This window comes from Nannospalax galili, unplaced genomic scaffold (assembly GCF_000622305.1).
Source record: "Nannospalax galili isolate Female #2095 unplaced genomic scaffold, S.galili_v1.0 scaffold786, whole genome shotgun sequence".
Lineage (NCBI taxonomy): Eukaryota > Metazoa > Chordata > Mammalia > Rodentia > Spalacidae > Nannospalax > Nannospalax galili.
Window position 1 is genome coordinate 1,726,898 of NW_008355774.1, and position 14,906 is coordinate 1,741,803.

The window sequence follows — 14,906 nt, forward strand, 5'->3', positions numbered from 1 at the left end:
TGAAATGTCACTGTTCCACAAAGTAAATGGCCTTTTAGTTTGCTCACTCTCTGATCTGTCTTTGAGCAATCACATGTGTGCCTAAACCTTAATCAGTGTGACTGTTATACATCCCAAAGTCAAGAACTCTTTCATTTGACCAAGAGCTTGGAAAGAGATTGTGACCGAAAAGATGGGAAGAGGAAACAAGCAAGCACTGGTATAAAGTTCACTAAGGAATAAAAGTAGGCAGCTGGAAGACAGCTCAGTAGATAAGCCATTTGCCAGACAAGCATGAGGCCTAAAGTTTGGATCCCCAGCATATACTTAAATGCCAAGTGGGTGTGGTAGCCTGTCAGTAATCCCAGTATGTGCAAGAGAGAGGTTCAGAGATGGGATCTCTAGGGCATGCTGGCTAGATCCACTAGTTAAATAGGCAAGCTCTGGGTTCAAGTAAGAGACCCTACCTCAATATATACAATGAATAATGACTAAAACAACTGCCATCAACCTTCCATCTCTACACGTCTGCATCTACATGTGCCCTCACACAGTGCACACACACACACACACACACACACACACACACACTGAATATACCCTTAAATATGAGTGGCTTGAAGAGCCATTCGCAGAGTCAAAGATGGGGTTAGAGAAGAAGCCAAGTACATCTTTCCTGCTTTTCTGTCCCCTTTCCCTGCTGACTAAGCTCTTTCCTTCCAGCCTGAAGGACTTTGAAGTCATTTCTGTTGTCATTTACCCCACACAGTACTCTCTGTATTACCCGTAGGCCTCAATCCAATATAGCTGTTTTGCCACTGTATTTTCACATCTTTTATTTCAGAGACTATTTAGCTTCCTACAAGTTAAAAAAGATTGCCTTGAATCATAAGTTCTCTCCAAAGGTCACAGAAAAGTACCTTTTATTTTTTATAGCCTGTGCTTGTGGAAGACTTGAAAGGTATTTCCTTTACAAAGACTTTCCAACATGTTCAGTAGTTACCACTTGGCTACCTGTGCATATAGAGAGATACATAAAGTTCCTTTCTGCTTTTAAAAAATTAGTAAATGTAAGGCCAGGCGTGGTGGCACACGCCTTTAATCCCAGCACTCGGGAGGCAGAGGCAGGCAGATGTCTGTGAGTTCAAGACCAGCCTGGTCTACATAGTGAGTTCCAGGACAGCTGGGGTTACAGGGAGACCCTGTCTCAAAAACACCAAAACAAAAAAACAAAAAAAGTAAGTGTGCTATACAATTCTGTTCCTGCTTGGAAAGCAAACACTACAGGGAAATTCAGGATTCAAGTACATAATGCTAAGATTTCCTCACAGAAATGTAATGAAGTCTACGTAAGTGCTATTATCAACAAATGGCTCCAGACTTGGTTAACAGCACCCAAACCTCCAAACTCAGCACCTCATAAGATGTTCTACAGGCACTTTTTCCCATAAGGCTACAGATTTTAGAGACTAGAGAAATGAAATCAAACACAACTGAAACTACCTTGATAACACTTCTCTGTGGTTGTTGACCCACATACTTCAAGGAGACAGCTGCAAGGATTCAGGATCTTAGATAAGACAACTCCAATAGCAATCTCATTATGGACATGCAAATAATTCTGTGATTTGCTGCCCTATTCTAAGGCTCAATTTTTTTTCAGTGTGTATTTTCATCACTAGGTTTCTAAACAGAAAGAAAACTGTTTTTTTCAAATCACAAGTTCCAAGTCCATCTGATTTGTTAGTAAATAACATTGCAAATTTCTTTTCTAGTTTCCATCAAATCCCAACTACCTAAAAATTCAAGAAAATTTCTATTAAAATTTTAATCACTGGAACAAACATCTATACCCCTTGCTGGGAAGAATGTAAAATACCAGGGAAGATAAATCCTGCTACTGAAGGAGGCCAAAAGCACAGCTGTCAGGACCTTTTGCACTCACAGGGATCCTCCTGCCTCTGCCTCCCGAGTGCTGGGACCTAAAGGCATGTGCCACCACACCCAGCTTTTTAAGGATCCTTTCTAACAGAAAGCCAGTACTGATCTTAGGAACAAATGTTTCAAAAGAATTACTAAAATTTTGACAGTTATTACTTGACATTCCAAAGTACATGAATAGGATATATTTAACATTCAAATAATGCATAGAACATACTAATTTTATGTAAGAATCAAGGCACATACTGAATAACTTCTGCTCCTGACAATTCCCTAAGGAAATCCATGACTAGGATCATCCTTTGTTTCCTACTGGTTCAAGCTGTTCAGCTCTCTGGGATATGTATTTAACAGAATTTGCAAATAAAAATTTTCCCCAGAAAAGGTAAATCCAGCAGCCCGCCATAACTGTTACCAGCCCTTCCCACACTTACCAGTGCCATAGGGAGGATGCAGCCGATGGCAGTGAGCATCAACGGCCTGAAAAAATACAGGTGGTAGTTTCAATTTTTATTTAGAATTCTTACTTGCCAATTGCCTGATATCTTTTAAGGCTACAAGAGTAGACCTTCATGCCTTATCCTGTGAAGCCACTTTGTGGTTCAATCACATTTGTTAACAACACACTAGTGGTCACTCACTAAACAGCCAGCCCAGATGAAGAAAAAGTGGGCGAGCATCTAGGTCAAGGTCGTAGAAAGGGAAAACTAATTTACAGAAATCAAGATGGAGGGATTTAGGTCTTGGATGAATGGAAAAGTGAGAGGAAGATAAGAGGGAAATAAAGGGGTAAGAGAAGAAACAGGGTTAAGGCACAAAGAAAGAGAAACAGGTGAACAGAAGCTTAGAATTGGGGGAAAAATCAGCTTGAGTGGCAGTAGAGGTACTGGTGTCCCCCTGACTACAGATAAGGCTCACCCCAAAGTCTATTTAAATGGTGGGACTTCAATTTCCCACACTTCACACTTAGATTCTCTTTTATTTATTATTTATTTATTATTTTTATTTTATGTGTATGAGTGCATTGCCTGCATATAGGTAATGTAGCCGTGTCATGCAATGCCTACGAGAACAGAAGAGGCCAAAAAAAAAAAAAAAAAAGAGCTTCTATTGCCTTAGCTACTCCCTTTGCTATGCTCAAATCAGAACCTTTTTCTGTTACGTGAAACTTCATAAATAGAAGAAACAGAAGCTCTTTGAGAGCAGAGCTGTTTTTTCTCAACTGTTTCCTTTTCTGCTGTAACTAATACCCAGAACACGTCAGGACTAGGTCCCAGATGCTATCACCACTATCTGTATCCTGTGATTTACTCTTCACTCTCCATTCCTGCACTTTGCAAGGAACAAAGCTGCTACTTCATTCCTTTCTTTTTTTTTTTTTTTTGAGACAGGGTCTCCCTGTAGCCCCAACTGTCCTGGAACTCACTATGTAGACCAGGTTGGCCTTGAACTCACAGAGATCCACCTGCCTCTGCCTCCCAAGTGCTGGGATTAAAGGCGTGCGCCACCATGCCCAGGTTGCTTCATTCCTTTTTAACACCTTCAGCTTTCCTATCCTGTAGCAAGCTCATCTGTCTAGGATATTTTGGTTTGTTATCAACATTACTGAGTACACCTGTAGCTCTACTAGATTTCACTTTCAAAGCCCAAATATTTTTCAATATTTAAATGATCATTGTTAGTTCCTCTGCTAATTATTTTTGCAACTTTTAAGATACTGTTCACAGGAGCAGGTTCTTCCTTATGGATCCAGTATCATCAGCCTCGGGTCACTCAAAGGAGTATGTTCACACACTACAGACATAAACACCATTAATCACTCATACTCTTGTTATACATGTGGCTTTATTTGGACAGTCACTTTGCAGTTTGATTGGTTTTGGTGTTTGAAAGAGGGTCTCCCTGTAGCTCAGGATGATCTGGCACTTGCTATGTAGTCCAAACTAGACATGAACAATCCTCCTGCTTTAGCTGCCCAAGTGCTGGGATTACAGGTGTGTGCTACCATACCAAGCTTGGACCACTTCTTTAAAAATAACTTGCAGTTCTTCTGTTTTACATGGAAATTCTAATTGGCCCCCTCCCCTATCCACTATAAAGAGTTCCATAAGGTCCCCCTTCACCATGCCCAGTTTGCCAGATTCTTCATTCTGTGCATTTGGGAAGCCACCCTATTCCTATTGTTAAAGAAGTTTCCCTTGGATCTTGCCAAAATTCTCTTCAAATTTGAACTGAATGTTTTCTGGGTCTTTCTTTTTGGTACAACAGGTCAAATTTTATTAATAGATTTAAATAACTTTATTAAAATGTTTTATGGCTATGTAATTTAACAGAAATGTCCCAAAGTAGGAATTTCTTAAAAAGATTTTTCTATTATTTTAAATTATGGGTACACATGTGGGTATGTACAGGTGTCAATGCCCATGGAGGTCAGAAGAGGGTGTCTGATCCAGTGGAGCTGAATTACAGGTGGTTGTGAGGTTCAACATAGGTGCTAGGAATCTAACTTGGGTTCTCTGGAAGAGTAGCATGTGCTTTTAACCACGAAGCCAGCTGGAATAATTTTTTTAATTAAAATTTTTTTGTTACTGTTTTGAGACAGGGTCTCCTTGTATCCCCAACTGACCTGGAACTCACTATGTAGATCAGGCTGGCCTATATCCCACATAGATCTACCTGCCTCTGCCTCCCCAGTGCAGACAAGTTAATTTTAATTTTTTTTAAAAAAAAATTTCTTTTATGTGTATGAGTGTTATGCCTACATGTATGTAAGTGCATCCATATCATGCAATGCTGTAGAGAACAGAAGAGGGTGTTGGAGTCCCTGGAACTGGAGTTACAGATGGTTATTAGCCACCATGTGGATGCTGGGATTTGAACCAGTACTCTTAACCACTGAGTTATCTCTCCAGCCCCTAATTTTAGTTTATTTATGTGTATGTGTAAGTACCTGCTTCTCTGTATGTGTACCACGTGAGTGCAGATGTCCACAGATGCTACAAAGAACATCAGATCTTCTGGAACTAAATTTATAGGTGGTTGTGAGCTGTCCAATGTGGGCGCTGGGAACTAAACCCAGGTCTTCTACAAGAGCAGCAAGTGCCTCAGCCACCTTTCTAGACCTCCTACCCCCTGGAATAATTCTTTTTTGTTGTTATTGTTGAGACAGGATCTCCCTGTAGGAGCTCACTATGTAGATCAAGCTGGTCTGGATCTCACAGAGATCTACTTGCCTCTGCATCCCAATTGCTGGGATTAAAGTTGTTCACAACTACACATGGCCTACTGGTGCATAATTTAATCTCAGCACTCCAGAGGCAAGCAGATCTCTGTGAGGCCAGTCATGACTACATAGTGGAAACCCTATTTCAAAAAACAATGAGAACTGGAGAGATGGCTCAGTGGTTTAAGAGCACTGGCTACTCTTGCAGAGGACTGGGGTTCAGTTCTAAGTACCCACATGGCTGCTAACAGCTGTCTATAACTCCAGTTCCAGGCCCTCTTCTGACCTCAATGGGCATTGCATGACATGGGTGCACTTTCATGCAGGCAATACACTCGCACACATAATAAAAAATAGAATATCAAAACAACAATCCCTCCAAAACAAACAAAAATCCCAGAAAAAAACACAACTAAATCTTTAAAAAAAAGTTCCTTGAAAGCAGTGAGTCACGAAAGATTCTATATAGGATGACTTCATTTATGTGACACATGCAGGTGTGAGAAGGCATCAGATCCCTTGGAGCTGGAGTTACAGGCAGTTATGAGCAGCCACATGTAAGTGCTATTCATAACTCCAGTTCCAGGGGCTCCAATGCCCTCTTCTGATCTCCATGGGCATTGTACAACACGGGTACACTTACATGCAGACAATATACTCATACACATAAAAAAAAAATTTTAAAAAGGCATGGGGCTAGAGAGATGGCTCAATGGTTAAGAGCATTGGTTGCTCTTCCAAGAAGATCCAGGTTCAATTCTTAGCACCCACATGGCAGCTAATAACCACCCTAACTCCAGTTCCAGGGGATTTGATGTCTTCTTCTGACCTCTATGGATACTGGTGCACTTACATGTAGGCCTAACACTAACACTCACACACATAAAATAAAATAAATAAAAAATAAAAAGCACGCCTTTAGTCCTAGCACTCAGAAGGCAGAGGCAGGCAGAGTTCTGTGAGTTAGAGGCCAGCCTGGACTACATAGTGAATTCCAGGCCAGCTGTGGCTATAGGAAGACCCTGTCTTAAAAAGATTTTAAAAAAAAGGTGGGGGGGAATGAAAATTCTTAAACCTTGATAAAATAATATGAAATCACATTTAGACATCAAAATTATCATAGGAGGGGCTGGTGAGATGGTTCACTGGGCAAAAGTGCCTGGTGCCAAACCTGACGACCTGAGCTAAACCCTCAAGGATCCACATGGTGGAAGGACAGAAATAATTCCTGAACTTCCACATGTGTACACACACACACACAGAGTAATAACAAATATTGCAGGAAATCTAGCTACCTTCTGAGCATAATTATGCAGTTCATAGCAAACTCCCACTCTGGCTTTGAAATCAGTACATTCGGCATGTTGGCCACATTATAATCAGGAGACAAAGAAAACAAGCACTCTTCTCTCTCATTTCACCTTTTTCAAAAATACATTCTTTTGCCAGGTGTGGTAGCCCACACCTTTAGTCCCAGCACTTGGGAGGCAGAAGCAGGAGGACCTCTGTGAGTTCTAGGCCAGCTGGGGCTAGAGAGAGACTCTCTCTCTCTCTCTCTCTCTCTCTCTCACACACACACACACACACACACACACACACACACGACTAAATAAAGAAGCACTTTCACATGAATGTTACATGCAAGGCCTTGACCTTACTCCTGAAGATTCTATTTTATTATGACTGTACGAAATTTTAAGTTCTTATATTGAAATAGCCCAAACTAGTTCTGGTATGTACCATAAGCTAGAAACCATAACCTATTACACCATATCTACTTCAGCTATCAGCTGACTTCGAGGGGAAAAAAAAAATCTGTTTACAAGTAGGAGCACACAGAAGATGCTTCAGGGGTTAAGTTTTCAATATTTGTATTTATTGACCCTGGTTTGGCCAGTGATCATCAACGATCATCAAAAAGCAACACTTATAGTGCAGGAGCCTGGGAAGTAAGGGCTTTGTGGGAGAAATGATCAATGATAAATACTGTTTCCAGGTTGGCAGATAGTGGTAGCAACAATTACAACAGAAAAACCAGGAAGGCACACTTGATAGGATTATAGCTATTCTTGTAAAGGGGAAGCAAGGCTAACTACTGTCTTTGGGAAATGACAGTGAAGCAACTGGCAGCTGGGATTAGTGATACATGCCTATAATCCCAGCTACTCAGGAGGCCTAGGTAGGGTAATCTCAAATTCAAGGACTCACTGGGCAAGAGAGGGAGTTCAAGGCCAACCTGGGCAACTTTCAATGAGACCTTGGAGCTGGAGAGATGGTTCAGTGGTTAAGAGCACTTGCTGCTCTTCTAGAGGACCCAAGTTCTGTTCCCAGTATCCATAGTGGGTGGCTCACAATCATCTATAACTCCAGTTCTAGAAGATCCAATGCCTCTTGCCTCCATGGGTACCTGCATGCCTATGTACATACCAAAATGCATACATACAGACTTGCACGTAGATATAGCTCAGTGGCTGAGAACTTCGCCTAAGATAGGTAAAGCCCTAGGCTCAATATCCAGCAGTAGAGAGATGGGGGTGGGGGTGGAGGAGTGGGGAGGTAGGGGTGCCAACAGACATGGACAGATGGGGACACAGACAGACAGACAGACAGACAGACAGACAGACACACACACACAGGTAAAACCTAAAATAGCCAATAAAAGAAATAAAGTGAAAGGACTGGGGAAATGGCTCAGTGGGTAAAGTGCTTGCTATATAAAGACCTCAGTTTAGATCCTCAGCACCGGTGTAAAAGTCAGGCACAGTGGCTGCTATCTGTAAACCTTGTGCTGGAGGAAAGAGAGACAGGCAGATACTGAGGGCTCACTGGCCAGTCTAGTGGAAACAGACAGCTTTGGTTCATTGAGAGATCTTGTCTCAAAAACTAAGGCAAATGCTGGGGATGGTGGCATATACCTTCAGTTCCAGCATTCAGGAGGCAGAGGCAGACAGAGCTCTCCGAGTTGAGTTAGAGGAACTCTATAAGAGAGGAGAGCTCCAGGCTGGTCAGGGCTACATAGCAAGACCCTGTCTCAAAAACAAACAAAACCAAGTAACAATTAAGGGGAAGAGCAATAGAAAGATACCTAACCTATTATCAACCTCTGGTCTCCATGTACACAGAAGACTAATATTGTAGCTCATTCCTGTTAACCACAGCTACAAAGCAAGACCTGTTTTGGAAGAAAGACAGAAAGAAAGGTAAAATCACAGCTCTTGGGAGGTAGAGGCAGGAGGACCAGAAGTGCAAGGTCAAAGCTACATAGTGAGCTTGAGGCTAGCCTGAGGTATATGAGATCCTGTATCAAGAAAACAAGAAAGGAGGGCTGGCAAGATGGCTCATCCCACAAAGGTGCCTGTTGCCAAGCCTGATGATTAAGAGCACGATGCCCAGGACCAAGATGATGGAAGAAGAGAACCAACTCTCACATATTATCCTCTGACCAGGGGTACTGTGGCACAAGTCACCTCTCCACAGACCCAAGCATAGAAAACAGAGTAATAATGCAATAAAAATTAAAGAAACAAGGAAAGAAAGGAAAGGAAGTTGACTGGGTAAGAAATTGCTAGTCAACTTTACCAGATAGAGACATTTTGTTCTTCTGTTTTTCTAGTCTCTGTTCTATTTCCAAACAAAGCTCTCTGGCTAGAGAGATGGCTCAGCGGTTAAGAGCACTAACTGCTCTTGCAGAGGACCCGGGTTCAATTCCCAGCATCCACATGGCTACAAACCGCCCTAAACTCCAGTTCCAGGTGACTCTGAAGCCGTCTTCTGACATTCGTGGCATTTCACAACACGGTACACTAACATACATGCAGGCAATACACTCATACACATAAAAAATAATAAAATATTGAAAAAAAAAAAAAAAAAAAAGCCGAGCTGGGGGTAGGGGCACACGCGGGGGGGGGAGGCAGACAGGCGGATCTCTGAGAGTTCAAGGCCAGCCTGGTCTACATAGTGAGTTCCAGGACAGCTGGGGCTACAGGGAGACCCTATCTCAAAAAGACCAAAAACAAAACAAAACAAAACCCCCAAAACAAAGCAAACAAACCTCTCACTAATTCTCCTTGTACTTCTCTACTAAGGTTGACAACTGGGGTTCTTATTGTGAAGCATGTGTGTTTATAAAGATTTGTGATACTCCAGAGAAAAGGAACACAAATTAAGTTCCATGTTTTGACAGTTCATGCCAGTTTAAGTAATAAAGCTCAGAAGACACATTTCAGAAGTGAGATGGGAAGTTTCTTGCTTTTTTTTTTTTTTGCCTTTTTGAGGCAGGTTCTGCCTGTAGCCACAGTGAGGATCAGGCTGGCCTAGATCTCACAGAGGTCCTCCTGCCTCTGCCTCCTGAGTGCTGGGATTAAAGGTGTGTGCAACAATGTCCAGCTTGGCCTGGAACTTTATTTAGGCCATAGAGCAGGTTGCCCTTGAACTCAGAGATCCACCTGCCTCTGCCTCCTGTATGGTGAGATTACAAGCATGAACCACCACACCCAGCTGTTTTTTAAAAATCTTTCCCAGTTCTTCCTTCTTTTGGAAAGACAACTAAATTTTTTCTTGTAGTAGAGATAACATAAAAGACAGAACTAGCTGGGAACATAATAAAAAGTAAAACAATTAAGTAGTGTCTTGATAACTGTGGTGGTTTGAATGAGAATGTCCCCCATAAGCTCCAAGTATTTGAATATTTTGTCCCCAGTAGGTGGTACTGTTTGGGGAGGTCTTAGAAGGTGTGGCCATGCTGGAGGAAGTCACTGAGGGGCAGCTCAGAGAGTTCTTAAGCCTTGCCAGATCTCCAGTCACTCTCTGCTTCCTGCTTGAAGATGTGAGCACTTAGCTTCTGCTCCTTTTCCAGTCACCTTTGCAACCATGCCTCCCTGCCATAATGGGCTCTTGCCCCTTTGGAACCATAAGCTAAATAAACTCTTCCTTTTATAAATTCCTTTGGTTATGGTGTTCTTTCACAGCAACAGAAAAATAACTAATATAATAACAAAGATAACTAAGCAGTTCATCAAGTAGTGCTGTCAACACATGCACAAGACCAAACATGGTACAGCAGTCAATCAGAAATACAGACCAACAGGGGCTGGAGAAATGGCTGAGTATTTAAGAGCACTGGCTGCTCTTGCAGAGGACCTGAGTTCAGTTCCCAGCACCCACATGGCAGCTAACAACCATCTGTAACTCTAGTTCCAGGGGATATGATGCCCTCTTCTGATCTCTGTGTGCATTGCACAACACGGGTGCACTTACACACATGCAAGCAATACACTCATACACATAAAAACAAAGTATTTTTTAAAAGAGAAAGACCAACAGACTGCATTTCCCTTTATCCTTTTCCTGGCACCTATTCAAAATTCATTTCTATTTTTACTTCTGTTTTAACAGGACCCAAGAGAAGGGCACTAAAAGGTCCAGGTAAAAGCAAAAGAATCAAAGTGTACAACTCAATTATCACATATATAATTAGAGGTACCAATCTACAAAGTATCACCAGGAAACTTCCTCAGTGTGACTCCCACCATATGACACAAAGACGCACAGTCTGAGAATGCCTTTTTAAGGAACTATAGCCAACATACAAACAACATTTCCATTGCTTTAGTCTTACCCCCAACCCCATGATCAAGCAATCAAGCAATTTTAATAGAATATTCATGAGCCAGGCACTTTACACTGGTAATTGTCATGTTTAATGCTGTGAAGAAGGTATTATTTTATAGACAGAAACTTAAGAGATTTTTGAGGGATTTGACTGAAGTCACATTATATTAAATGGCAGGAGAGACAGGAACCCAATCATATGTGGCCACTCATTCAGACTCTGGATAAAGCCCAAGAGACACAAGGCCACAACCATGAAGATGCTGACAGCAATACAACCAGTCTCCAACAACTGTAACATGTAAGTACTCACCTAAATGTCCAATGGGGAAATCTCAAGAAAATTATGCTTCAAGAACAAGACAGTATACATAGCCATTTAGAATAATTTATGAGGATGAAATAAAAAAAACAGGAAAACATTTGAAATACACATAAGCAGAGCATACATTTATATATACTGTGTGTGTATATATGCATATATACAATGATTTCTAGAATGTAATGTCCACAGAATTTTGCCTATTTCACTATTTTTCCAGTGACCAGCACACAGCATGTACTAATATATAATGATTAAATATATGAACTGCAGCACAGTAACAAATATGAATATGAACAAGACCTGAGGGATAAGCAAGGAAGAAAACTTTTACTTTAGATTAACAGACTCATGAATGATTTTTTTTCTTTTTTGGTCTTTTTGAGACAGGGTCTCCCTGTAGCTCCATTTGTCCTGAAACTATATAGACCAGGCTGGCCTTGAACTCACAGAGATCCGCCTGCCTCTGCCTCCCGAGTACATGAATGATTTTTCTATGAATGATATTAATACTGAAAATGCCCTGAAAGTAAAATTTGAATATAAACAAATTCAAGACCATACCACAAATTCCATTCCTTGATCACACACAGTTTATAGTTTCTCAGAGTCTGAAAGTACAAAAAGACTAGAAAGAGGGCCTGCAGTCAGATGAGCTGCTTTTCTGGAGGGCAGTGACCATAATGTGTGGTGCCAGGTATACAGCAATGACAATAAACTTTCTGAGTTGGCAAGAAGTGACAACTTTCCACTAGTTACACTTGGGCAAATCTCAATATCGCTCTTGACAGTTCCTATCTCATTTTAAAAATAAATGCCAGCCAAGTGTGGTGGCACACACCTTTAATCCCAGCATTCAAGAGGCAGAGGCAGAAGGATCTCTGAATTCAGAGGCCAGCCTGGTCTACATAGTGGGTTCCAGGTCAGCTGATGCTACAGGAAGACCGTCTCAAAAACAAAACAAAACAAAACAAAAAATCTACACATCCGATTTCTAGCTTAAAATCATGAACTATGTCAACACTCATTATTAGTCATCTATTTGAAACATAGGAATTTAATCTGGATTCCGATAGAAGCATTCAAAGAAATCTGACTACATGTCACAAAAACAGATGGCTGCTCTGCATAGAAGCATTCAGTGTTACTAGGCTCAGCCTGAAAACACTTTCTCATGTGTAATAACAAAAACAGACCAAAATTATTTACTTAATACATAAATAATAATAACAAAATGATCTTAAAATTCAACTATTCCAGGGGCTGGAGAGATGGCTCAATGATTAAGCATACATACTGTTCTTCCTGAGACCCAAGATCAGTTCCCAGCATCCACGTCAGGTGACTTTCAATCACTTGTAACTTCAGCTCCAGGGGATTCAATGCCTCTGGTCTTCATAGGCACCTACACTCATATGTACATACCCTCACACTCAACTCCCTCCCACATAATTAAAATAATAAAAACAGGGGCTGGAGAGATGGCTCAGTGGTTAAGAACACTGGTTGTTCTTGCAGATGACCCGGGTTTGAATCCCAGCACCCACATGGCAGCTAACAACTGTCCATAACTCCAGTCCCCAGGGGATCTGACAGCCTCTTCTGAACTCCAGGGAGCATTGCATGACACAGCTGCACTTACCTACATGCAGACAATACACACATACACATAAAATAAAAATAATAAATTTATATAAAAAAATAAAAACAAATCTTTTAAAAATTCAACCACTCAAGCCGGGTGTGGTGGCGCATGCCTTTAATCCCAGCACTTGGGAAGCAGAGGCAGATGGATCTCTGAGTTCAAGGCCAGCCTGGTCTACATAGTGAGTTCCAGGCCATCTGGGGCTACAGGGAGACCCTGTCTCAAAAAGACCAAAAAAAAAATTTACTCCAGAATAAAGAACTTCAATTTAGCAATTAGTCTTCAGATATTATACATTCGTTTAGTACCACCTAAAGACAAAACACAAATTGTTTTGTGTTGAGAACGTTAACTGATCATGGTACAGCTGATAAAGTCATAGAAACCAAGTTTTTTTTTTTATATATATATACACAAGACAACAAAGATTTCTGCATATAAAATCAGAAGCCCTGGAAACCCACCATTTATCCACAAACAGGGAACAAATAGTTTAGAGGAAGAATCTTAAAGTGATTTTTTTTGCCCACACATTTTGCTAAAAGGCAAACACTAGATTTTTTAAAAAACTATTTTATTTTATGTATATGAGTGTATTGCCTGCGAGTGTACCCTTGTCATGAAATGTCTCGGAGGTCAGAAGAGGGCTTTGGATTCCTCTGGAACTGGAGTTAAGGATGGTTCATACCCTCCATGTGGGTGCTAGGAATCGAACCTGGGTCCTCTGCAAGAGCAGTCAGTGCTCTTAACCACTGAGCCATCTCTCCAGCTGGGACTAAAGGCGTACGCCACCATGCCTGGCAATTTTATTATTTTTATTTTATGTGTATGCATGTATTGTCTGCTTGTAGGTAAGTGTACCCGTGTTGTGCAATGCCCTCGGAGGTCAGAAGAGGCTGTCAGATCCCCTGGGACTGAAGGTATGGCCAGTTGTTAGCTGCCATGTAGGTGCTGGGATTCGAACCCTGGTCTTCTGCAAGAACAGCCAGTGTTCTTAACCACTGAGCCAGGCCCCAAACACTAGATTTTAAAATATATTCAAGCAAAAGGATGAAAGATGAGGTGTTCTAGGAAACATATTCTTCACTGATATTCAAGTGTTGAAGTCTGGAAGTCTATTCCCTAGCCAGTGATCCCAGCACTTGGGAGGCAGAGGCAGGTGGATCTCTGAGTTCAAGGCCTGTCTGGTCTACGAAGTGAGTTCCAGGCCAGCTAGGGCTATAATGAGACCCTATTTCAAACCAAAAAAAAGTCTGTTTCTTTCCTCCATCAACAAAGATACTTCACAATAGTCTATTTTATTCCCTTTCATCTATACATTTTAGACTCTCATTCATGACCAGAAGGCAACGTTCTTACTTCCACGCTTACCACCATGTGGTCTGAACATCTATAACCTACATTGCCCTCTATTTCACTTCAAAAGTGCCTTTATTACATTTGTTTATTTGTATACAGACATGAACACACACATAAATACATCTTTAAAAAAAAGTCTTGTGGGAACATTATTAACTAAAATGACAAACTTCTTGGCTAACTATTCTATACATTATAATAAAAAGGCTTATTACAAAAAAAGTATTCCTGGGGCTGGAGAGATGGCTCAGTGGTTAAGAGCACTGGCTGCTCTTGCAAAGGACCCAGGTTTGTTTCCCAGCACCCACAAGGTGGCTAACAACCATCCATAACTCCAGTTCCAGGAGATCTGGATGCCCTCTTCTGGCCACAACACAGGTGCACTGACCTACATGCAAACAATACACTCAGACACATAAATAAAAATAAAAATTTTAAAAAGTACTCCTTTTGCCAGATGTGGTAGTACATGCCTTTAATACCAGCACTAGGCAGGCGGATCTCTGTGAGTCTAAGACCAGCCTGGTCTACAGAGAGTTCCAAGCGAGCTGGGGCTACAGAGACCTTGTCTCAAAAAGACCGGAAAAAAAAAAAAAAAAAAAAGGAAAGGCCTATATATAATAGTACATGCAGCATGGGGAGGCAGTGACAGGTAAATCTTGGGGCACCCTGGCTAGCCAGCTAATCAGGTGGCCAGCCCAGCAGTGAACTCCAAGCCAACTGTTTCAATTAGGTGTCTAGTACCTGAGGAAGGATACTTAACACATGGATGGCACCCACACCCCACATAATTACCCACCCACCCACCCACCCAAACGCTCAGA

At 41.4% G+C, this 14,906-nt stretch overlaps 1 protein-coding gene across 3 annotated transcripts in view; it reads right to left on the reverse strand.

Annotated features, from left to right (window-relative positions):
* Arih2 (ariadne RBR E3 ubiquitin protein ligase 2) overlaps positions 1-14,906 on the reverse strand; it is a 65,091-nt gene that overhangs the window by 34,982 nt on the left and 15,203 nt on the right. Inside the window, exon 4 of one of the 3 annotated variants that reach the window (XM_017803208.2) lies at positions 2,355-2,400. The exons of the other annotated variants lie outside the window; for them this stretch is intronic. Within the exon in view, the coding sequence (XP_017658697.1) occupies positions 2,355-2,393 (39 nt within the window). The 5' untranslated portion in view covers positions 2,394-2,400. The remainder of the gene's footprint in view (positions 1-2,354; positions 2,401-14,906) is intronic. 3 annotated transcript variants of the gene reach the window in all.